This window comes from Antechinus flavipes, chromosome 2 (assembly GCF_016432865.1).
Source record: "Antechinus flavipes isolate AdamAnt ecotype Samford, QLD, Australia chromosome 2, AdamAnt_v2, whole genome shotgun sequence".
In the NCBI taxonomy this organism is placed as follows: Eukaryota; Metazoa; Chordata; class Mammalia; order Dasyuromorphia; family Dasyuridae; genus Antechinus; species Antechinus flavipes.
The window spans coordinates 661,852,924-661,879,376 of record NC_067399.1 but is presented as its reverse complement, the minus strand read 5'-3'; the positions used below and the strand labels follow the sequence as shown (position 1 = coordinate 661,879,376).

Here is a 26,453-nt window from a genome sequence, read left to right as displayed (position 1 = left end):
AACCTTGGTTACAACCTCCAAGCTAACATCTCTGACTGCCTTCCAGACAGCTGGGACTGGATGTCCCCGGACATCTGAAACTCAAAAGGTCAAAGTAGAACTTGCCCTTTGCCCTGCCCCTCCCCCCTTCCTTGGTGCATACCCTGCTCTTCGATATCCCATACCGAGCCAACTCCCAGATGCCTCCATGTCTCCTGTAGCCCAGCCCCCCACACTCAGACCACCAAAGCGGGGCTGCCTCCTGCAGCACGGGCCTGATCACAAAACTCTGGTCATGGCAGAATCGAATCTAGAATGCTGTCTCTGCTGGGCAGAGCCCTTCTTTAGCTGGCCCTGGCACCTTCCTGCAGGCTCTCCAGCTGTCCTCCCCCCACCCCCAGGCCCAGTTCTCATGAGCTGCCTTGACAGACAGACTAAAGGCAAGGGGCACCCAAAGGTTGCCGCCTGTCCATGAGAACCTCGCCTGCTGGAACAACATGCAACGGAGAGGCAGGCACCATGGAGTCCTTGTAGCTTGGTCAGCCGAGACATCACCAGCCATTCTGACCCTCATCCTGCTGCTGGATTGCTGTGACTGTGGAAAAGGGAGTGGGGCTGGTGGCTGTGTGCTCTGCCTCCCTCAACTCCCACTGCCTCTGAGAGGAAGGCAAGCACCACCCCCACCCTCCCCAAGAGGCACTAGCTGCCTGCTGCCCGGCCCTGTGGACTCTCCCCCATCCCTGCCTCCCCACAAGTCCTAGCTTCTGTGGGAAGCCAAACCCCGAGCAGGCTCCATCCCGCCACCTTCCTTCTGTGGCTTATTTCTTCTTTGTCCCATCTATGGCCTTAGCAGACTGGTCTGCTCCTGGAAGGAAGGGACGACCTCGTGCCTTTTCTCTGCGTCCCCGGGCTTATTGACACAAGGTCATCTTAGATGTGGAACAGAAATCTGAGGGAGCTCAGCAGTGGGCCCAGAGTCTAGGATGCTGCGGCAGGAATGGTCCAATAAGGCCTGTGGTCCTCCAGCCTCCCAGGAAGACTTGATTTTCATCCAGAGGGGATCCCATCTTCAGGGTCACAGTCATTAGGAGGAATTGGGTGGGCAGGAGGGGAAAGAAAGAAGGAAACCTAGGAGGAAGACAAATGAGAGCTGAAGCAATGGGGGAGAGGAGAGGGGTCAAAGGTAAGGAGGGCCTGGTGTCCTGGCCGGCTCCTAGTATCGGTGTGGGACGAGAGCCGGACACCGAGTATGACTGCTTATGGAAGGCCGCCGAGGCCGCAAAGGTGTGGATGTAATGAGCCCGCAGGTGGACTAGGGGCAAGTTGTGAAAGACTGCAAAAGGGCCAAGCTGAGGAGTCTGGAGAGGGCCGGAAGCCACAAGGAACCCGAGGAGAGCCACAGATTTGTGCTTCGTGAAGGTGTCTGCTGGCAGCTCTGCTGAGATCATCGACATGGCATTCTTTATGTTGGCCAAGTGCTCCATGGAGTTATTTTTCTGAAACAAGAAACCAAATCACTTTTGCCATTTTATCCTCAATTATCACTACTTTCTCACTACTGAATGGTTTGTTACTGTTTAGTTTTCACCATTTTTATTGACTTGCATTTAGTAGTAATAAGCCCTCTGGAGTTGTTATGAATGTTGTCACTTTCATAGCCTCATGATGATACTAAACATTTGAGTGAAAGATAGGTGCTTTTAGTCAGCTCTTTTATTTAGTTCTTAAGATATTATGGTCATTTTAGGATCCTTTTTCACCTACTAAGAAAGTCAGTAGAATGATTAAATCTTGAATCTTTTCTGAAAAAAAACAAAAAATATAAATAGAGGCCTCCTCTTGCCTTGGTCTCATTTTGTTTCCTAATTTATAGACGCCATGGCTTGTATTATAAGGCGGGTACCAACGACATGGGACCAGCTTGTGGGTAGGAAATTCAGCACTTAAGTACACTGACTTTACAGTACTCACCCAGGCTTAAAATAGCCTTTCATCCCCTGAGAGAAGGAAGCAAAAGATACTGTCACGTGACTGTCTGGGCTTTGGCCAGACGGAAATGCCAAGAAGATTTTGTTCCTTATGGGAGCCAAGTCAGAGCTCAGGCAAGTGGAGACAGGTTCAGTAGCCCGGGCATGGCTGGCACCCATATAAATAACCCTAGGGTACTCGGGGCACTTTCACATGATGGGATGGTTTTCAGGTTTTCAAATGAATCATGAAAGTGTTTTTCATTTACAGCACTACATTTTTATAAATAGATTTAGTTTTGTTATTTCAATGATTTTTCTTGGAATTACTTTCTAAGTATTTGTTCTAAATTACATTGTTTTTTTAACATGCTTTTTTTTTTTTTTTTTGGCATGTTTTTAGAAGTTTTTATAGGCTTTCAAATGAGATGGAAAGTACAAATTAGAAAATCCATGAAAGACATAACAGTTGGGTGGAGCACTAGGCCTCAAGTCAGAGAGACCTAAGTTCCAGTTGTTACTAGCAGTGTGACCCTGACCAAATTAATTTACCAGAGTTTCCTCAACAGCGCCTATCTCACAGGTTGTTTTGATATTTATAAAGTACTTAATAAATACTTGCTCCTCTTTTCCAACTTTGAAGCAAATGTGGGGGTATATTTGTCATTCTAGATTGGCCAGTTTCAATTATCAGTATAAAGTGGTTATTACAATTATTTAGAATATGAGAATGATATACAATTAATATTGTCCAAAAAACCCTTTTCGATGACTTGGTACACAATTGAGAACTATGAATTATATTTTTTAAAAACCATATGCAGCCAAGGCAGATGTCACAAAGTCTGTTCCCTTGGCCTCTGTTCAGTAGCAGTAGCAGATGCTGTATTCCCTGACTCAAATCTGCTTTTTAAATTTAGAGTGGGATCACACTGCTGCCCACCCCTCGGTCAGCCCTTCTGATACGTCCAGATGGCTTTGCTGGCCTGCTGGCCCCCTTAGAGATACTGGTTCCTGGCTTTCTTGAACTTGCTGGCGTCCCGTCCACTTGCTGACAGATACTGACCCCCTGTCCACTCACTAGACACCCTCCTTGGCCTCTTCTGTCCCTGCAGACAAATCCCTGGCTCTCTGCCCTTTCACACCATTTGCTGGCTCAGGCATTTGACTGGGTGCCTGGGCATTACGGGAAACTTGCTGCCTGACCCATGAACTGCATACGCCAGGTCATTTTATTAATGTAGCATAAGTAACTTAGATGAAGGGGTGGAGGAAACAGACCTCCCTCCACCAAGGGCACTGGGAATGATGCAGGTAGAGCCCCAGAGGGGAGTTTTAGGAAGGAGGAACTGAGGAAGGCCAAGCTCCATCTCATTTTCTTTGTTAACTAGGAAACAAAGGTTACAAAGATCATCTAGATTTCAATAAAGCAGAGTCTTGTATGTACCTAATTATTTACATGTCATGTACCTAATTATTTACATGTCTCTCCAATACAATGCCAAAAAAAGGCCCCTGCCTTCAAGGAGCTTCCATGTTAATTCAGCAATAAAACAGAAACCCTTTTGAGAAAAGGACTACTGGGTCCATGTGTATCCACAGCATCCATCGCAGGGAGTGATGGACAGGGTAGAGCTGGATTTCTGTGGAGTCCAAACATTCTATCATTTGTAGGCATTTAGCCTTGGTGTACAAGAGACCTTCTCTTTTGGCAGCAGCCTCCCAGGGATCCTTGAAAACCTGGCCCACCTTTCTCCATGCAACCTTATTCTCCGATTCAGTTCTAGGCTCATCCATTCCCCAGATTTAACTGTACTTAGTGTCAGTCAGCAATGAGATGGGACTCAATGCTAAAACAAAACACACACACACACACACACACACACACACACACACACACACACACAATCCAGCAGTAGTGGTGGGCAAGTTTGGAGTCATAAAAGTGTACAAAAATAAGCAACAGGTCAGATTTGGTCCTGGGCCAGAATTTGCTATAGAATCAAAACGCTCTAATTTTATAAAACATTTCAGAAATATTCTGATTCAGAATCTCATGGGTTTTTTTGTTGTTATTGTTTTGTTTTGTTTTTTAAGCTTAACTATTACTTTCTCCTATATCCTTTAAAGAAAACTGTAAGGGGCCTGAAAGTAAATTTTTAATAAAAGCTTTGCTAACTTAATCACATCACTACCAAGTCTTTTAATGAGCCAAGGAAAATTATATATACCTAAGGTTAAAAGTTTGTGATTATTGCTGTGGATGACACAGAAGCTCTCATTAAGATCATTATGATTCTTCACTGGCCTCCTCCCTTTTTGAGTTAAATTCAGTATTCATCACCTTGACAACAAAGACCAAGAATTCTGAAGTTCCAAGAAAAAATATTAGCAAAGAATAATTAGGCAATGATAATATATCTCTGATATTTTAGCATTTGACTTTAGCAAAGTTAAATGAGTGATTGATAACAGTATTTAAGGTGATTTGGTACCTTTTTCTTTAAAAAGGATGTGTTCCTTGATATGATTCTATTATATGTTCTTTACAACCTAGAGATGATATTCAAGTTTTAATTCTAGAAAGTACAGCTATACATCTTTAAAAAAAAAATTTGGTACCATTTAATTACTTTTTTTTTAATTATAGTTTTTTATATGCAAAACATATGCATGGGTGGTTTTTCAGCATTGACCCGTAGAAATGTTATGTTATGGTCCACACTCATTTCCCATTGTTCTTTCTCTGGGTGTAGCTGGTTCTGTTCATTACAGATCAGTTGGAACTGATTTGGATCCTCTCGTTGAAGAGAGATACATTTATCAGAATTGATCCTTATATAGTATTGTTGTTGAAGTGTATAGTGATCTCTTGGTTCTGCTCATTTCACTCAGCATCAGTTTATGTAAGTCTCTCCAGGCCTTTCTGAAATCATCCTGCTGGTCATTTCTTAGAGAACAATAATATTCCATAACATTCATATAACACAATCTACCCAGCCATTCTCTAATTGTTGGGCATCCCTTCAATTTCCAGTTTCTAGGCACTGTGAAAAGGACAGCTATACATCTTATAAAAGCCAAGCTGAACCTCAAAGATAAATATTCCAAGAGAGCAAAACGATGAGGGTAGGCATTCCAGGACCACAGTCAATAAGCATTTATTAAGTACCTACTGTGGGCCATCAGACACATTGCTGAATTCTGAGTGTACAAAGAAAGGTAAGGAGAATCAACATTTATTAAGTGCCTGCTGTGTCCCAGGACCAATAAAAGCCAGTCCTTGCTCCCAAGGAGCTGACATTCTGATTGAGGAGACAATATGCAAATAACTCTAAACAATAAATAGACAAGATCTAGACTGGGTATTTTGGAGATATTAAGCAGTGACAAGGCACTAATGTTCAGGTCAAAGAAAGGCTTCCTTTTAAAGGTAGGATTTTAACTGGGATTGAAGGGAATCTTAAGGGAGGAGATGAGTAGGGAGAGTTCCAGGCCTGAAGGATGGCCAGAAAAGGTGCCCAGAATCAGAGATGGAGTCTTGTCCATAGAACAGGCAGGAGACCAGTACCTCTGGGTCATAGAACATGTGGGGAGTCTCAGAGCGTTAAGAAAGTATGAGAAGGCTGGAAAGATAGAGGGGACTGTGGATTTGAAACTGCTTTGAACATCAGAGGATTTTGCATTTAATCCTGGAAGTGGTAGGACATTACTGGAGTTCGCTGAATGAGGGGGTAGGTAATGGGATGGTGGATAACATGGTTAGACTTGTACTTTAAGAAGATGAACCTCAGTTTTTAAAAAAAATAAAGAAAAAAGTCATAAGCACAGAAATAATAAAGTAAATCCATGGGAGTTGATGAGATCATCAAATGAAATGCTGCAGAGCACAGGGCCAGCAAATTATGCCCCACAGACCAAATTTGGCCTACTGACTATTGTTGTACATCTATAAACTATGAATACTTTTTTAAAAAGGAAAGCTTTTTATTTCTAAAACATATATGTAGATAGTTTTTCAACATTAACTGTAATGGGCTGAAGCTCGAGTTAATGCACTGAGGTCCCAAGCATGTGAGGCTAAATAGTAATTGGACCACATTCTATTAATATATGCTTGGAGAATGAATAGCCCCCACCCACTCTTTGTGCAAGTTCTGATATGTTGTATAGGAAATGACCGAGGGAAGATTTTGATGGGTGGAGAAAGAGGGGCGGAGAGAGAGGCAGAGAGACTGCTGGCCGGGTTTGTGTCACGGCTGCTCACATTCCTATTGCCATCCTCCTTCACCTCCACAAAGAATAAAGATCGAAGATTTTCCCTTAACCTGAATTCCTGACTCTGGCTGATTTTAAAATACACGGTCATCACAATTAACCCTTGCAAAACCTTGTGCTTCAATTTTGCTCACTCCTTCCTCTAGATGGCAAGTAGTCCAATATATGTTAAACATGGTAGAAATATGTATGTTTAATCTAATATATGCGTCCATACTTACACAATTATCTTGCTGCACAAAAAGAATCAAATCAAACAGAAAAAAAAATAAGAAAGAAAATAAGATGTGAGCAAACAACAAAAAGTGAAAATATTATTTTATGAACCACACTCAGTGCCCACAGTCCTCTCTCTGGGTTAAGATGGCTCTCTTCATCACAAGATCATTGGAACTGGTTTGATTGATGTCATTGTTGAAGAAAGCCATGTCCATCCGAATTGATCATTGTATAATCTTGTTGTTGTCATGTACAATGATTCTCCTGGTTCTACTCATTTCACTCAGCATCAGTTCCTGTAAGTCTCTCCAGAACTCTCTGAAATCATCTGCTGATTGTTTCTTATACATATACCATTCATATACCATAACTTATTCATCCACTCCCCACCTAATGGATATCCATTCATTCAGTTTCCAGTTTCTTGCCACTACAAAAAGGGCTGCCACAAAATTTTTGCACATATGGGTTCTTTTCCCTCCTTCAAGATCTCTTTGGGATAAAAGCCCAGTAGAAACTCATCTGGATCAAATTGCTCTCCAGAATGGTTGGATCACTTCACAATTCTACTAATAGTGCATCAGTGTCCCAGTTTTCCTACATCCCCTCCAACATTCGTCATTATCTTTTCCTTCATCTTAGCCAATCTGACAGGTATGTAGTGGTATCTCAGAGTTGTCTTAATTTGCATTTCTCTGATCAATAGTGATTTAGAGCACCATTTCATATGACTAGAAATGGTTTTAATTTAGTTCTTCTGAAAATTGTTCATATCCTTTGACCATTTATCAAATGGCTTGAATTCATATAAATTTGTGTTAATTTTCTATGTATTGTAGAAATGGGGCCTATATATGAATGCTTTTTAACAGTTTTAAATGGTTGGGAAAAAATTTTTTTAAAGAATATTTCATGACCCATGAAAATTATATGAAATTCACATTTCAGTGTTATTAAATAAAGATGTAAGGGAACTTAGTTAATCCTCATTCATTTTCATATTGCCTGTGGTTGCTCTTATTCCTCTAGGCAGAGACAAGTGATTACAAAAGAAGAGTATATGTGGTTTTCTTAACTCTTTGAATAGCTGCTCACTGTCCTCTTTAAGTTTTAGCTATGAGGTGATAACTCAAGAGCATTTCAACTGCCACATGTATCACTATAACATGACACTTTATTACTGATGTATATCCATCATGTCAAAGCAAGAAGAGGAGGGAAATGCTAGGATTTTTTTTTTTTTTTTTTTTTTTTTTGGAGCTCAGAGCAAAGTTTCTGAATGAGATGAATCATTATCAACCACTACTACCAACATAGGATGGTGATCACAAGGGCCCATGTGGCTTCTTTGCAAGCGGGCTACATCAGACAGTGTCACGTCTTTTTCTGTCTGGGTTACTGAACCGAAAGAACAAGGGGATACTATAGAACAAGATGAGCTAAGTTTTTTTTGTCTGAAAATAGCTCCAAGTAGTGTTGTAAAAAAGGTAGATGGGGGATAGATGCTATTGTCTAGATACAATCATTCGATTTGGTGCTGGTGCTAACTTTAAAGGGAGACTTCTGTGGAGGGCATCCGTGTGATCTGTTCTGGGTGCTGCTTATGTGACATTTCTATCAATTCATAGAAAAGCACAAATGGTATCTTTATTGGATTTGCAGATGAAACAGAAGCTGAGAATTAATAGTGAACATGATGGATGCCGCAGTGTAAAATCAGACTATTATGATATCTGGCCAAAGACAACTTGATTTGTATACCTATTTTATATATCTGTATACCTGGAGTCACAAAAAAATTTCTCGGGCATAAAAGGATTGCAAGTGGGAAAAGTTGAACAAATCCTGCTCTAAGATAAGTCCCCTCCCCCTTTTCTCCTCGCTGAGTTGAGTGCCTTGCTCCCAATCTCTCTATCCTCCTCCCACTCCTGCCCTCATACTGGGAACAGTATGAATAAATATAAATATATAACAAATATATTTATTCATATAAATATAATAATATAAATAAAAGTATAGATATATATATATAAATAAATAATAAATATATTTCAAAACTCTGTCAAAGACTCTTAGCACAGTCATAATCTAATCCTCTAACCCATCTCAGCCATGCCCAAAAATGGTCGCATCCTTGATCTTGCCATCACTCACAAATATCACTCACTTCTATGTTCATGAACATTCCCTTATCCTTTTTGCCTTGCAATCCCAAATCCTGTTCTTGGTCTACACCATGACCTTCAGTGTTTTTCGAAGACCAGCACTCCTGAACTAGCCATATTCTCCTATCATTTTCCCTTTGACCCTTTGTGAACAAGATTAATTTTCTATTGCCTTTTTCTTTCCTTTATTCTATCTGAACTTGCCCTGCAAGAAAAGCTCTGGGCTTGGATTGCTTCCACCTCCCCTCTGCTCTGACACAAGTGCTAGAGAAAATCTCCAACTTGTGCTGACTGGGCCCATTATCAATATATGTTATGAAACCTCATTGGGACTCATAGTATTACAAGATAAACCTTTTAAACTTTGGTTAGTCACTCTGGACTGCGCTTCTTCCAAACCTTCCATGGCTTCCCTTCCTGCCCTCTTTCAGCCAAGACCCTTGTCCTATATTTTATATATACCCGAGGCCATTCCCTGAGAGTTCCCAGATGCCTTCTGCCATGATCTCTTCCTGCTGCATTACACAGTGAAGTGGCTCTTCTCCTTGCCAAGCGAAACCCCTGGATGTGTCCAAAGATGTGCCTGTTTTCTCAAGCAGATCACCCCCTCCAGCATCCCCACCCTCTGACTTTTCCTCAGTCTTAACCTTGTCTGCTTGATCCCATATTTCTCCCTACTCTTTGTCTTTAGACTCCTTGAAAAATCATCTGTGATAGGTGATTCCCCTTCCTTTTTCCTCATTCTCTAATTCCATTTCTGTCTTCTAATTTCATTATAAAATTTAAACTTTTCTCCTAATTTATTAAAGAGTTCTTAATTGAAAAATCTAATGGCCTCTCATCCCCCTTTTTAACTTCTCTGAAGCCTTCCTCAGACATCACAAATAACCACTTGCCTTGGATATTTTTCAGGTTATTGGTAAGCCACTTTCTCCTAATTTTTCCTTCTGCCCATCTGCCTGTTCCTTCTCAGTCTCCTTCAGTGGCTCTACAGCAAAGTCAGGCCCCATCTCTCAAAGAATTCTCTTTCCTGGGCTCTCTTCTCCTATCCTTTGATACTAGGAGTCATTCAACTTTGTAAAGAGTCAGATAGGAACTATCTTATTCACCTATTTGTAGAACAAGAGAGAACATTTCTACAAATGTTTTTTACTAATGAAATTTAAAATATAACTGATTATATTTTATTATAATACAGGCACACTAATGATAATATAATTTTTTGGAGGGGAATAAGATTTTACTTAGTTGGGGATTCAGAATTAGTTTCCCTTTCATGGAAATTGTAAACACTCAACTGTTAATGTTGATCTGTAATGGGATGTTATGTAGTTCATCTTTGAAAATATCTATTCAGGCAGATGATATGATGATATGTAATGTTCTTGGTGATTTTCTGGAGGAATCTGGAGCAGCCTTCCTTTCAGTAGAGTCAACACCACAAGAATAGCCAGGTGTTGAAGTCCAAATCCTTTATTATCTCCATCACTATCTACTCCTTGCCTAGGGCTGAGTAGCTTTCTGGAGAGCCTTTCAGACCAACCATCTTCTCATGGGGGAAATACAGGAGGCCAAGCCTCGTGTGATGACCTTGTATTTAAAATCAGCTGGAGTCAGGAATTCAGGTTAAGGGGAAAATCTTCAGTCTTTATTGTCAGTAGAGGTGAAGAAGGATTACGATAGCAATAGGGGCAAAAAGGATTGCGATAGCAATATGGGCAGCTGCGACAGGAAGCCAGCTAGCAGAGGGGGCTCAGAGGTGAATGGCAGTCGCGATAGCAATGCGAGCAGCTGTGTTCAGACTCCAGCCATCAGTCTCTCTTTCCACTTCCCTTTCCACTCCCTTGCCTCCACCCACCAAAAATGTCATTTCCTATACAACACATCAGGACTTTCACAAAGAGTGGGCCATTTTTTCTCCAAGCTTATATATTAATAGAGTATGGCCCAATTACTATTTAGCCTCATGTCCTTGGGACCTCAGTGCATCAACTCAAGCCTTGGCCCATTACATCTCCCGCTTTCTTTTGTTTTAGAACACAGGTGGTCATGTCATCCCTGACTCCTCAGGGAGGTCAGAGCCCCCAAGGGGAGGTGATCACACTCTCCCTGACTCCTCAGGAAAGGAGGTGAAAGCACCGAAAATGAGGTGATCATGCTCTCCCTGACATCTCAGGAGATGAAAAGCACCAAAGGGAAGTGGGGGTTGCTAGTGGGTTTCTGGGCTGAAAGTCTTATTAGAAACAGGTATGCACAAATCCATCAGCATGGGAGGTATTACACAAGCACATAGCAATAACGCAGAGGCTATTAGTGATGACTCTCCTCACAGTCAGTGCAGGCTTGATGTGGTATAACAAACATGAATTGTACACACAAGTAACGGTATAACAAACAATATAAATCAACATGGTGTTGTAAAAGATGGCCAGAAGTCCTAGAAAGAGAGTATGTAAATAGCAGTCACACATACACCTTCTTCAGCAGCCAAGAGATTGTCCAAAACCAATCTATTATCCATTGCTTCACATATCAAGGAATCCAATGACCCCTCCCTCCAAGTTTTTGAAGTCCTGCAAAAGTCTTTTGGGACTTTGTTAGGGAATCCAATGATTCCAACAGATTTTGAAGTCCTGTAAGAGTCTTATCATGTCTCAGAGAATCCAATGATTCCTGAGGGTTTACAAGTCCTACAACAATCTTATGTCTCAGAGAATCCAATGATTCCTGAGGGTTTTGAAGTCCAACAATTTTTTATGTCCATGAGTCAAACGCCAAAACTGCCACGCTCTTTCAATGGTGAGTACAATCAGCAACAGAACCACCCGATATTTCTTGGGTCTTCTCCTTCGTTTCAAGGGTCTGCTCCGTCTTTCTGTGATGGACAAGGCGAATACAGCTCATTGGCACCCATCTGATTCCTTCTCCACCTGTAGAGAGACAAGCAAACCCTCTCCCCCAAGCAGTTAGCCTATCTAATTCCCTTCTATTTACCACTTTCTGGATCTCTCCACCTGGCGATTATCTAAAGATAGTGTTTGCACTCGACATTTCCCTGTTGTGTTAAAAGGTCTGTAACCTCCCCAACTGTAATCCTGATTGCTTTTCTGTTGGTTGATGACATTAGAGTTCTGAATTTCTAAAGACTCTCTGGATGTAACCTCAGTTGCTATCATGCCCCACCTATCTTTTGATTGATACCTTGGAGCTGGGCCCTGCCTCTCATTTCTCTGGGTCAATCTACATTCAGAGGCCCAGTGAAAGCCTTGGTTACATTTTGGACACGGGGTTTTGGGTTTTATTCTCTCACCCTGTCTTCTCATTCTATCTCCATATCTACAATGAGCTCTCAAATGTCCAAGTTTTCCACACTGAAAGCATCTATGAGTCTCTCTGGAAGTCCCTTGCCAGGAGGGACTCTATCTTCCCATGTTTGGATTTTGGGAAGTCTGTATCATAGCCTGGCTATAAAAGGCATTTGTGCCCACTGTGGCACAGTGTCTTATGAGCTCCTCTAAAGGAGCATCCTTGTGCAGTCTTAGTATAAATCTTCTGCAAACCTTTGTCAAAAATTTAAAAATTAATGGTAGAAGTTCTCTAGGGTTACCTGTGGCTCCCCCTTTATTTTGTTTTTGGAGGAGTGTCTTGATGTAGCTTAACCTTGAGAATTAAAGGGTATGCCAGTGGTATGTAAAATCTTGTACTGTGCACAAAAGTGTGCAAAATGTTTAGAAGTATATGCAGGTTCGTTATCCGTTTTTATTGCTTGTGGCACACCCATAATTGCAAATACTTGTATAAGGAATTCAGTGACCACTTGGACTGTCTCTTTTGCTGCTGGTATTGCAAAAATGAATCCTGAAAAAGTGTCTACTACAACATGGATAAAAGACAGACGACCAAAGGATTTATAATGGGTCACGTCTGTTTGCCAGCTTTCATTGGATCTCACACCACAAGGGTTCTTCCCTGGAGGGAGCATACGTGTGTGGAAAGGAAGCTTTTACTATGCTCCAGCTTCTTCTTTTGTTATCCCAAATTGCAAACATAAAGCTTGAGTAGCCTGATGATATTTAGAATGAGATTCTTGGGCTTCCTGAAATAAAGGAGTATTGGCCAACATGGTTAGAAGGCTATCTGCCTTTGAATTGCCACCAAAAATAGGACCTGGAAGTCCATTATGAGAGTAGACGTGCAAGATCTAAATCTTACCTGGATGCTTTCTCATCTGTTCTTGAAGTTCCTTAAAGATCTGATATATATTGGAAGCTACACATTTTGTTTGGGCTGTGGCAATTCTTTGTACCACACCTACTGAATAGGCTGAATCATATATATATCTATATCTATCTATCTCCTGGCTAATAAGCAAGAGCTAGAATGATTGCATACAATTCATTCTACTGAGTGGACTGAAAAGGAGTTCTGACTATTCTCTTTATAGTTAAGTCACGAGAGTATACAGCACAAATATTATGTTTGGATGCATCTGTAAAGATAGTTGGTCCTTTAAGAGGAATCTTAGAAACCTTTTCTTCACAGCATACATTAATTTGTGCATTGGTATAAAATATCTATATCATGTCAGGTCTTATCCCAGATAATTGTACTGCTTGCTTAATGGCCTTTAATAAGATTCTAGCACAAGCACTAGGTAAGGAGTAAGGCTTTGTTCTGGTTGTGCTGGGAGGTTCCTCCACTCTATCACGCTGTCTCCTTGATGAAGGACTGCTGTGAGTGCCCCTTGTATAGCAAAAACTGATGTTTCCAAGGGTTTTTGAGTGACTCAGCCACATTGGATAAAGCCAGTTCGAGCCTCTTGAGCTTCTTTTGTAAGCTGGTGTGAGTTTAAAGCACTTTCTCCCCTTAAAATGTCATATAATGGTTGCAGTTGATTAGTAGTTAAGCCTAACACTGGATGCAGTCATTGTATATCTCCTATCAATTTCTAAAAGTCATTTAAGGTGTTTAGCTTCTCTGTTCCTAAGGAAAGTTTTTATACTGTAAGTGCCTTTAGGGTATACTCCATATCCTAAATATTGAAAAGGAGCATGTCTTTGAATTTTTTCTGGAGCTATGTGCAATTTGTAGTTCCTTAGTGTTTCCATGGTCTTTTGTAGACATGCTTCTAACATTTGTTCCTCAGATGCACATCTCAATATATCATCCATGTAATGTAATAACATAACTTTTGGAAATGCTTTTCTTGCTGGAGTAAGAACAGCAGCAACATACATTTAACATTTAGTAGAGCTATTTTTTATTCCCTGTGACAAAACTGTCCATTCATATCTTTTGTAAGGTTCAGCTAAGTTAAGGCTGGGCACTGAAAAGGCAAATCTTTATCTAGAGGGATAGAATAGAAACAATCCTTAATGTCTATATCAAAGAGGCCATTCTCTAGGAAGCTGAGTAGAAGATAGAAGTCCAGGCTGAAGAGTTCCCATAGTTTCTATCTGTTCATTTGCCTTTCCTAAATCAGTCAACATCCTCCATTTTCCAGATTTCTTTCTTACAACAAATACTGGGGAATTCCAAGGACTTAGAGAAGGTTGTAAGTGTCCTTGGTCAAGTTGCTCCTGTACTATATCTAATAAGGCCTGAATTTTATCACTAGCTAAGGGCCACTGTTCTATCCACATCAGTTTTCCATTGGATAGGAACAGGTGAGAGTGTTGGCAGGCCTTCAACAGCAGCCCTGCCTAAAAAACCGAAGTACTCAATTGTAATCCTAACTGTTGTAAAATGTCTCTTCCCCACAGATTGATGGGGATTTTTTGAACTACAAAAGGAGCAAAAACTCCTTTCGCCTTCAAAAGTCTATCTCAAAGGGGTAGCACTAACTTATTGATCCCCCTATGTCAGATGTGTAGGTGTCTGCCTTAATCTTTGGCCAGTGACTGGGCCAGTTGGCACCTTTAATGACTATACAATCTGCATGTTTGTCTACCAATCCTTCTAACTGTATGCTATTTGTATAGATAGTGAGCATAGGTCGGTCAGCTGTCACAGCTACTGTTAAGTATATTCCTGGATTTTGTTGCTTGGAGTCAGAATCTGGGCAACTATTACCAGATTGCTTATTAGGAGTCTGTATCCGTAAACCTGACACTACTGCTTCTCCTGGTTGATATGTCATACATTGTCTACCTATATTAGTGACTGGGATATTATCTACATATTCCCTAGTTTCCCACATCATTGTGTGGATGGACACTGTTTTGTAAGTGCTTTCAGGAGGCGAAATGGTCAAGTCTACTGTCCCTGGAGGCAAGGGATCCATAGACTGGACAGGGACAGATTTCACCTCTCCAGGGGATATCTCAGTAGTCCCAGCTGCATACAACTCTATTTTCCCTAATTGCAATCCCTTTCTCCCATCAGGTTGCTTTTTGGCTGATTGATCATGTCTTAATATTGAACTTCTAAAGACTCTCTGGGTGTAACCTTGGCTGCCATCATGCCCCACCTGGGCCCTGGAGCTGGGCCCCACCTCTCATTTCTTTAGGTCAATCTACAATCTGAGGCCTAGTGGAAGCCCTTGTGGCATTTTGGACATAGGGTTTTGGGTTTTATTCTCTCATCCCATCCTCTCACTCTATCTCTGTATTTACATTGGGCTCTCAGATGTCCTATTTTTCCACTCTGAAAGCATCGATGAGTCTCTCTAGAAATCCCTTGCCAAGAGGGATCTGTCTTCTCAAGTTCATCATAACCTGGGTATAAAAGGCATTTGTGCCCACTGTGGCACAGCATCTTATGATCTCCTCTAAAGGAGCATCTTTGTGTAGTCCCAGAATAATTCTTCTACAAACGTCATTAGCATTTTCCTTAGCCAGTTGTCTGATCATGATTGTCACCAATCGTTTTTGTGACAGATGTCTTCAGACGTCCCACAAAATCAGCAAAGGGTTCGTTGGGACCTTGCTCTATTTTTGTGAAGGCTTCCCCTCTGTCTTTTCCTGGGAGGGAACCCCAAGCTTTTATAGCAGCAATTGCGATTTGCTCATACGCTTCTATGGGGAAATTAATCTGTGCTGACTTCTCTGCATATTGACCTTCACCTGCTAGTTGGTCAAAGGTGATCTGTATATTGATTCCAGTTTGCTTATTGCATTGGGCTTGAATGCTACATAATTCATGATACTCCAAAAGCCACAACAAGTTTTGTGCCAAATTCTCTAATAACATCTTAACATAAAATGAAGTAGCCCCATAAAGAGTGCAACCCTTTTTCAAATCCTTAATTTTTTCTAGATCAAAAGGAGTGTATCTTCTCCTTTGTTGACCTGATGAGTCAAGCTCTTCAATCACAGAGTATGAATTTATTAAATCCGATATATCCTGTCTTTTTTTTTTTTTTGCTTTAACTGATGCCTTTTGTAATCTTGTCATAGGCTGCTTCATAGTTGGTGCTGATTGTGTCACTGCCCCTCCCCTTCCTCCTTGAAGCATTAATTGAGGTGGGTAGGTCAGGGGTTGGGGAATGCCCTAATAACTCCTGCTGTGAAGCACCACACTCATTAATTTCAGCAGAATTGTACTTAATTTTTGTCTAATTCTTCATGCTTTTCACCTAATTTGTCAGTATCCTCTCCCTCCTGCACTTTCTTCTTTTGCCTTATTCTATAACATATAATTTCCTAAAGCCAATTGTATTGTTATATGTATAAAATGTTTCTTTAGGAATTAAATCTGGGCCATTATCATTGTAATATTCACTTAGTTGCTCTCCTACTAATTTCCACTCATCTGGGTCTAATTCTTTTTCCTTAGAGAACCAAGGAGATGTGTATTTTAATATTTTGAAGAGTTCAATGATCTGCATCCAAATTACAATCAAACCTTGATTTTTTTATGAGTTTAACTAAAATTCTGACACATTTTCCTTGAGATGGAAAAGGTTCCTTTCTAAACATTTGTCCCATTTCAGCTGAAACACTATTTTAGCCTTTAACAAAGTTTCCTTCTTGTCTGTTTTTGTACTCACCCTGATTACTGGGTCACAGATGTAAGTCCTCGGTCCCACAGGCACCAAAAATGTGATATTCTTGGTGGTTTTCTGGAGGTCTTGGAGCAGCCTTGGTTTCAGCAGATTAATCACCACGAGAATAGCCAGGTGTTAAAGTCCAAATCCTTCATTATCTCCTTCACCATCTAGTTTCCTTGCCTGGGGCTTGGGCCACCCAGGCCAGCTTTCTGGAGAGCTTTTCAGACTGGCTTTGATCTCAGTGGGGGAAGTGCAGGAAGTGAGGCTTGCCACCATGATAGTGTGAGAATGAATCAATCTGGCTCCAAGTCCCTGGGTTTATATGCTCTATTCTAAGTATAAACCAATCATTATATCACTAGGAAACCATTATTTGTTATAAGATTAAATCAATCATACTGAACTTAGAGAACTATTTATTAAGCACCATGCTAAACTAGATAACCATTGTCTTTAACAATTCCACTGACTTAACACCTTGTAAGAATCCTTGTTTTAAGTACAAGAATTTTGGCCCATAACAATGATATACTTAGAGGATCCCAGAGAATCAACTAAAAAGTTATTAGAAATAATCCACAACTTTAGCAAAGTGGTAGGATACAAAATAAATCCACATAAATCCTCAGCATTCTTATACATCTACTAGCAAAGTCCAACAGCAAGAGATACAGAGAGAAATTCCATTTAAAATAACTGTTTATAATATAAAATATTTGGGAATTTATCTGCCAAGGTAAAGTCAGGAACTATATAAGCAAAACTATAAAACACTTTCCACACAAATAAAATCAGATCTAAGCAATTGGAAAAATATCAAGTGCTCGTGGATAGGTTGAGCAAATAGAATAAAGGTGACAATACTCCCTAAACTAATGTATTTATTTAGTGCTATACTAATCAAACTCCCAAGAAACTATCTTACTGAACTAGAAAAAATAACAAAATTCATCTGGAAGAACAAAAGGTCAAGAATTTCAAAGGAATTAATGAAGAGAAAAGCAAATGAAGATGGCCTACTTCTACCAGATCTAAAACTGTATTATAAAGCAGCAATCACCAAAACTACTTGGTACTAGCTAAGAAATAGAGAAGCTGATCAGTGGAATAGATTAAGTTCACAGAACAAAATAGCCAATGACTATATGTAGTATTCGACAAACCTAAAGGCCCCACCCTTTTGGGATAAGAATACACTATTTGACAAAAACTGCTGGGAAAATTAGAAATAGGCATAGACCCACACCTAACACCATATACCAAGGTATGTGGGTGGAACTATGAACCCTTCCAACCATTTTGTAGAGTAGTTTGGAACTATGCTCAAAGGGCTTATCAAACTGTGCATACGCTTTGAATCCAGCAGTGTTTCTACTAGGCTTATATCCCAAAGAGATATTAAAAAAGGGAAAGGGATCCACATGTGCAAAAACATTTGTGACAGCCCTTTTTGTAGTGGCTAGAAACTAGAAATTGGATGGATGTCCATCAATTAGAGAATGGCTGAATAAATTGTGGTATATGAATGTTATGGAATACTATTGTTCTGTAAGAAATGATCAGGTCAAAATAATAAGGTCAAAATGGATTCATGATCTGGACATAAAGAATGATAATGTAAACAAATTAGAAGAACATAGGACAGTTTACCTCTCATCACAATTGTGGAGGAAGAAAGAAGTTGTAACCAAAGAACTCGAGATCATTTTTGATCATAAAATAGATAATTTTGATTATATTAAGTTAAAAAGGTTTTGCACAGATTAAATGGGAAACAATAAACTGGAAAAATATTTTTACATCCAAAGGATCTGATAAAGGTCTCATTTCTAAAATATATAGAGAATTGATTCAAATTTACAAGAATTAAAACCATTCTCAGTTGATAAATGGTCAAAAGATATGAACAATTTTCAGATGAAGAAATTGAAACTATTTGTAATCATATGAAAAGGTGCTTCAAATCACTAGTGATCAGAGAATGCAACTCTGAGATACCACTACACACCTGTCAGATTGGCTAGGATGACAGGCAAAGATAATGATGAATGTTGGAGGGTATGTGGGTGGAACTGTGAACCCTTCCAACCATTTTGTAGAGTAGTTTGGAACTATGCTCAAAAGGCTTATCAAACTGTGCATACCCTTTGAATCTAGCAGTGTTTCTACTAGGCTTATATCCCAAAGAGATATTAAAAAAGGGAAAGGGATCCACATGTGCAAAAACATTTGTGACAGCCCTTTTTGTAGTGGCTAGAAACTGGAAATTGGATGGATGTCCATCAATTAGAGAATGGCTGAATAAATTGTGGCATATGAATGTTATGGAATATTATTGTTCTGTAAGAAATGATCAGGAGGATGATTTCAGAAAGGCCTGGAGAAACCGACATGAACTGAGAGAAGATCATCGTACATGGCAACAAGAAGACTTGGTACAGATCAATTCTGACAGACGAGACTTTCTTCAACAATGATATGATTCAAACCGGTGCCACTTGTGCAGTGATGAAGAAAGCCATCTACACCTACAGAGAGGATCATGGGAATTGAGTGTGAAACATAACATAGCATTTCTCACTCTCTCTGTTGTTATTTGCCTGCATTGTGTTTTCTTTCTCGGTTTTTCTTTTTCTCCCTTCTTGATCTGCTTTTTCTTGGCGCAACAAGATAACTATATAAATATGTATACATATGTTGGATCTAACATGTATTGCAACATATTTAACATGTATTGGACTACCTGCCAGCTAGGGGAGAGGGTTGGGGAAAGAGGGGAAAATTTGCAACAAAAGCTTATGCAATGGTCAATGTTGGAAACATTACCCATGCATATGTTTTGTAAATAAAAAGCTTTAATTAAAAAAAAAATCTATTCACAGAAATAGGTACTGCCAAATGCTGATATCTGTCCACAAGCAATTGATTTTCATTGAACACATTCAGAGTTTGGAAGGCATTTTTAGAATTTTACTGGATTTTTCTCTTGATTTTTTTTTTCTTTTTTAGCATGTCATTATGTTACAGATTAAATACTTCCCACTGAAAGAGAGGTAGAATCTCCTAGGTTGAAGAGTGGATTTTGAATTACAGAAATTTCTTTTCCACTAGCATCAAGGTCCAAAAATGCTGTTGGGATAATACTCTGAGTTGTAATATTATCAAATGTGAATTTGGGTCTGAATGAAGATCTTGCTTCTTGTCTCAACTTTCACAGCAGGAGAGGTATATAATCCAATTCATCATTACTTGTGACTCAAACAACATTAGTTGTTTTTGAACCAACCTTAACACAGCATAAATTTCACATATAAGTGCTATTCTGCTTTTTAATTTTGGGCTGAATCAGTTAAAAAATCTTATCGAGTCTGCAACCAAAGTTAATTTCTGAAGCTCTTTGATGTTTGGTAGCCATAGTTGATGGTGATTCATCTTATTCAGAAAAATGTGTCTTTAAGAGCACATTTGGGAATGTGATGGCAGGCACAGGTCCCATGGTTTGCAGGCACCATTCCCATCTCTTCCTTGAAAATCAGGATCCTTGCCCTGATGCCAGTCCCATGGGACCTGCCTGCTCCTCTGAGGTCTTTCGGAGATCACTAACAGGGCCCCTAGAAGCACCCGGTGCCGCTCATCAAGGTCAGGGACAAAAATGCCCTTTAATTGTTGCCCTCTCCAATGCTGTCATGAGTAGGAGAATAGGAAGAAAGGAAACCTTGGAAAAGGAGGATTCTGTCCAAAAGAGCATCAAAAAAGCATTGAAGAAATAACAAGTTAATATGAGCAAATGGAGTTACTAAGTGCCCAGTGGTGGGAATGAAGTAGAATTGGACTGCTCAGCAAAATATCTTTTATCCTAAAGAGATGATTCATGGTGCACCTGCCGTCTAGCTTATATCATGGCATGCTGGACATCTGAGCCATCCATCATTCTCCTGCTGTTCCAGGACGGCTTCAGCAGTGTACAGGCGCTCCTAGGAGTACAGCTGAGGCTCATCCTTACTAGTTCTTTGTGCTCACTTATACAGAGTGGAAATGACAGAGTTTGGGGATGGAGACTGTTGTTCTTTATAAACCTCAGTAATCTCCTCCCTTTGCTGTTCTCAGGTTCGGTGGATGATGTATTGGATTGTTTTTGCCCTTTATACTGTGATTGAGACCTTGGCAGATCTAACCATTGCTTGGTAAGTTACAAGACTGAAAAAGTCTTGGCCCTTTCACAGGCCAGAAAGCGTCATTATTGGGTTGGGTCTCTGTTAACCAACTGCTGGAAGGTGTACTCCTGGACTTCTCTGCTGATAAAACAAGAATATCCAATGCGATAATGCAGGAGTGAATCAGGGTAAAGCTATGTTGAAGAGAGTGGTATTGTCATCATACTGAAGCCTCTTCAAGTTTCATATTTCCATTGAGTTTTGTTGGCTTGTTGCAAAGAAGGATTCTGGTTTCCACAAGCCGTTTTGTTAATCCACTCTGGATTTTAAATTAATTCATTCTTTTAAAAGGGAATAGAGAAAGTATTTTTGTGTCCCCTACCTCTAATTCCCTCCATGTGGTGAAAAGAATTATAAAATCTTCTGAAGAAAAGTCCAGATTTGGTCTCTACCACAAACACAGTGGGGCACTTTTTAACTGTTAGGGAAGAAGAATGTTCATTAGACAGAAACCAAGGAAGTATTATAAAATGCAATTTTCTGGGAATAGTATTAGGTATTTCCTTTGGAATTTTTTTTTTAAGTTTGATTTTTGACACTCCACGATCTAACCTAAGTATCTTAATAGTTTTCTAACATTTCTAACAGGTTTCCCTTGTACTATGAGATGAAAATTGCTTTTGTCATTTGGCTGCTCTCCCCATACACTCGAGGGGCAAGTTTAATCTACAGGAAGTTCCTTCACCCACTGCTTTCTTCAAAGGAAAGGGTAAGAGATGAGAGAAATTTCAGTTTTAACTTTTAGAATGGCAAAATTTTTCAATGTGTTAGGAGAACAAGAATTGCTTCTGTGTACCTTGCAGTAATATTCTAAAATTTGGGGAACTGAAGTGTCTATGGATGCAATTTCAGTGCCTTTTAAATCCCTCTTTTTTTGTTTCTGTTTCTGTTTCAGGAAATCGATGATTACATTGTCCAAGCCAAAGAACGAGGCTATGAGACCATGGTAAATTTCGGTCGCCAGGGTTTAAATTTAGCAGCCACTGCCGCTGTTACTGCTGCCGTAAAGGTAATTCTTATTTTCCATGAATGGTGTGTAATACCTTGAGGCAATAGGTGGAATGATTTAACAATATTTCTTTAGTTATAAAAACTTTAACCTGAATTATATATTTGGTTTCTATGAGATATTTGAATAATTACTTTTGAAGATATGTAGAACTTTGTTTTTTACCTTCATTTTTAACTTCCCCTAGAGTGGGTGCCAAGTTCTGAATTTTAAAAATACCTTAAAATGCCATGTTCCTCATAACTTTCCCAGATTCTTAACACGTAAATAGTAAGCCCTTGTCCCTTTTTGTAAAGATGACCATTCTTTCTTTCTCTGTCTTTGGTGTGGCTCTCTCTGGGTGTTAATATCTTGGTAGAATTTCTGACTTACTTCTGCTGCTGTCCTTCAGTCAATTTGAGGTAACTTCTCTTAATATTTTGTGCTTGAACATTGTGCAGTAGTAATGACAAGTGGACATTTTAATGATTTACTAATGCTAAACATTTGTTGTGCTTTTTTGCAAGTCACATTAATGTATTCAGTAAAGATTTGCATCAGAGACTTGTTTGCATGTCATGTGTTGTGATTTCCCCCCCAATATCAGTGCACAATCATTTCAGCACTTATTAAATCATTATCTTTAATTTGTGGTTGTTAAATTTAATTGAGCCAGGTGACACCTCAGCCAACAGTTTTTAGGCCTTTTGAGTACCCATTATGTAACTAGATCAGTTGTCTTGTGATTAAAACAATAATGGAATTTGTGGGGATATTTTTCATTGTTAAGAGGTATTTTATATGATGTTCCAGATAAGTTGAGCCAATGAAAGAATGAGATTTTTACTTTTTAAGACAGCCCACAGTGAGCCAATTTCTCTTACTCAGTGTTACTTCTAAGTACACCCAACAGAATGAATAAAATGTAAATCAGATTCCTGGTTATCCTGCTGAATGAAATAGCATTCACTCATTCAGTGAACACTGAATGAGCTCCAGCCGTGTGTGGGGCATTGCACAATACCCACATAAGTGTGACGCGGCCTCTACTTCCATGCACTTTGTAATCCAGCCGCAGATGGTGATCCCTGAACTGGGGAGGAGGGAGAGATTTTCTTTTGAAATTGATAGGATAAGTTAATGAAAAAATAGCTAAACTTTGTTAGGGATCTTTCTGTCAGAAAAGGAGTCCCTATATGATCATTTCTGACTCTTCAAGAAATTTTTCTTTATTATTCCATAGTAGTCAGCACAGATGCAAGCTTAGCATCACCTCTCTTTTATTTGGAACTGCACGAGGCTTCCATTACAGGGGTTGGCCATGTTCTGATGAGAGCAAAATCAACAGGTTTCTGTGAATTTAGGGTTCAAATTGGCGTGAAATGATTGATAGAGAAAAATTAGTGCAAGGAAAAGGTAATTAAGAAGTAGCAAATACTAGCAAGCTCTATTTGATTGGTACGTAAAAGTAAAGAGTAGAAGAAAGGAGAGTGAACATTGAAAGGCCAGCTTGGGGAAAACCATCAAGGTTAAGCAAGAAATTGAAAAAGAAATAGCTCAAGCAAGCAGTGTACTGAGTTTGGGGGAGTTGTTTATACACATACACATATATTCCCTGGAGCTTCTTAATCCTTCCTTAAAATCCAATTGTGAAAGAACAACTAAACAACCTCATGGTGCGGTGGTCAGAGGGCCACCTCAGAATCAGGACAGAATCATATCCTACCTCTGGCCCAGGTGGCTCTAGGACTCTGGGAGAATTTCCTCCTTCTTCAGAATCTGAGCCTGAGCTCTGAGACTTGGTGCTGTAGAATGACTGCCATCAAGTTCCCTCACACTAGCGAAGTGTCTTAAAAACTGAATGGAAAATGTACTCAGGATGCATTCATGTTCAGGGACCTGTCACATGCCTGGTTGGGTGGCCAGTGGTCTTACCTACTCTCACAAGAAGGAAAGGGGCTTATGGGATTCTTCCTGGCTGGTGAAGTATGACCCCCTGGCTCCGCCACCCTCCCAAGAGCTGAGGTGGCTGGCAGCCATTCTGTTGCCCTCATGTCCACTTCCCCTGGATCAGGCATTTCATGTTCATGGAAGTTGAAACTCAAAACCTGCTGTTTTATCACTGATCACTGTGGTAAAACACAAAATGAGGTTGAGCTCTTCTATGGTTTGGTTATTGTTCATGAGCTTTGTTAAAAGGTAAAGCAGTGTTGGGCACCGTGCCTTCTGCCAGCGTGCTCTCTTGATGCACAGAGAGAGCAGAGTCTTTCAAAGGCTGAGTGGAAGCTACTGCCAGTTCTAGAGGGAAGGAAAAGATCTTCTCCAGCATAGATTTCCTCGGCATAGGAGGGTCCCGGGAACCTATCACGGGCCAGAGCATCCCTTCAACATCAAGGAAATTTGCACTCACTCACTATGGAGAGGATGCAGATGTCTGGAGGACCAGTTAGCCCCAGTTCTTTCCCAGCTCAGGCTTCCTTAGTCTTCCTCCTTTTACTTTGACTTACTCAATGGAACAATTGTTCCAAAGGGCTTTCTGACAACTTTTAACTTTGAGAGATTCTTGTTAAAAGGAAAACAATAGCATTTTTGCTAAGAGTCCATTTCCAGTTTTGTCAAAAACATAAAACCTCCGACTCTTTAAAAAAATTTACCTTTTCCCAAAGCAATTTTAAGTAAACCTATCAATATCTAGAGATGCCTCATAACTATTAACAAATTTTGGGGTTTTTTTTGGTACTTTCTTCATCTACTTAATATAGTAAACCAAAAATGATTTATGAAAATAAATGAATTTTTATGATGGACCATAATTTAGCATTAAATTAAATATTTAAATCATTTAATTTTTAACGAAGCATCCTTTTGTCTGTTTTAATAATAACTGTCCTCATCTGTCTGTTCAGAGCCCTGCTGTCCCAAATTCCAGTTTTAATCATGCCTCAGATCCATTGATGGGCTAATGTCAGCCTCTGTGTTGAGTGCCCACCTAATAGTTAGGTTAGAAGCACCTAACATTCTTCCAAGAACAAGCATGCAAATAGTGCTACTTTAATTCATGATTATTTCCAACTCTGATCCCTTTTGCCTTTTTGCTCCATCTCTTAATGGTTTAGAACAGCGTGACATTTTGATTTAAAAGCTTTCTTCAGAAGTAGGAAGACCTGGGGTCAAGCGTTGCCCAGAGTCCATCTAGACATTGCTTCTCGCGTTCCTGGGCACCTTTCGAAGACCTCCCTTCAGATGAGGGTCACCTTGCCCCAGGCGAGGGAGTTGCCACGTCCAGCACGCCCTGTTTTTCCCATTCCCCGCTCCCTGGCAATTTGAATCAGCTATTACCTGGAAAGGGCACATTGGTTTTAATGATAGTCCAGGCACCGAGGAAATGGCTTATTTATCAGATGCCCCAGAACGTTGGCGTAAGGACTTTGTCTCCCTGCCCCGATCAGGCTGTAGCCCCTTTTAAGTTCAGGAGGCAGAGTTTTCAGAAGTTGCTCCTGCTGATCATTCAGGAAAGCCTCCATGACAGTTAGCCATCAAGATTATTATATAAAAATTGTGGACATAATTATGCCCAGTGCACCATTACATAACTTGGGGGTTGGGGAGCGGTAATCAGTTGTCCTCCCTAAAAAAGGGTTATGGGGCCGCAGTTGGTAGGGCCACCTGTTTGGGGGAGTGCTCAGATTTCGGGTTTCATTTGTTATCTAATGTTAATTATTGAGGTCAGCCTTTGTTAACAGTGCTCCTCTTTTCCATCCCAGGTCTTCAGTCTGTCCCCACTGACTCTGACTCTGAAGCCCTGGGTAGTTCCTAGCTTGATCCCTCCATTAAACCCTAGATGGGCTTTTATGGTGCCGTTCAGAATCATTTCTTATACCCAAAAAAGAGCTCATCATCTCCCAAACTTGCCTAATCTTATTGTTCAGGGCTTCCCCGTGCTCTTATTGCTCACTCCTCCAAGCCCCGTGGCCAGGCTCATCACTTGAGCCCAGAGCTCAGGCTTATCACCTCTCACCCATGTTTTCCCACTTCATTTTCTATTCACTAAGTCCTCACCACACTTTTCTACCCCTTTCACCCATTTGGCAGACTAGCCTCATCGGCCTTCATGCCATCTCTCACACACAACCCTTTCCTCACCTTTGGTCCAATGTCCCTTAAGACTGGAATTAGATTCCTCATTTTCCTGCCCCCTCTGGCTTCTAGAGCCTCCTCCCATATTATCTCTATTTTAGAAATATTGTCATTGCATGCTGTGCATCTCTGTTGCTTTTCTGATAAAATTCAGACTTATTTAGAATAAGATCTGCTGCCTTTGTAGCCCAATTACTTAATAAATAATTGTTGATCAATTTCTTCCAACAAAAGGCAAAATTAGTTAAGTCATTGAACTGATTTTGGAAACTTGGCACAGCGAGCTGTCGTGGCCCTCTGCAACCATGCTGGATGTTGGCTGGGCAAGTTTTGCCAGTAACCTAACTCTGGGAAGCTCAGTTTCCTTTTCAGTTAAGTAAGGAGACTGAACATACCCGTTCCTAAGGCCCCTTCCAGTTCTGAAGGTGTTCATACTCTACAACTCAAGGGATGCAGATGGTTTCTGGTTTTCTGCCTTTCTCAACATATTTTTAGTCACTGCCTTATCATCTTTTT

At 40.2% G+C, this 26,453-nt stretch overlaps 1 protein-coding gene across 4 annotated transcripts in view; it reads left to right on the top strand.

Annotated features, from left to right (window-relative positions):
* The window catches only part of REEP3 (receptor accessory protein 3), a 91,734-nt gene that overhangs the window by 41,278 nt on the left and 24,003 nt on the right, over positions 1-26,453 (top strand). For all 4 annotated transcript variants that reach the window (XM_051982597.1, XM_051982596.1, XM_051982595.1 and 1 more), the window contains exons 3-5: positions 20,706-20,782; positions 21,401-21,521; positions 21,708-21,821. In XM_051982597.1, coding sequence (XP_051838557.1) covers positions 20,706-20,782; positions 21,401-21,521; positions 21,708-21,821 — 312 coding nt within the window. The remainder of the gene's footprint in view (positions 1-20,705; positions 20,783-21,400; positions 21,522-21,707; positions 21,822-26,453) is intronic.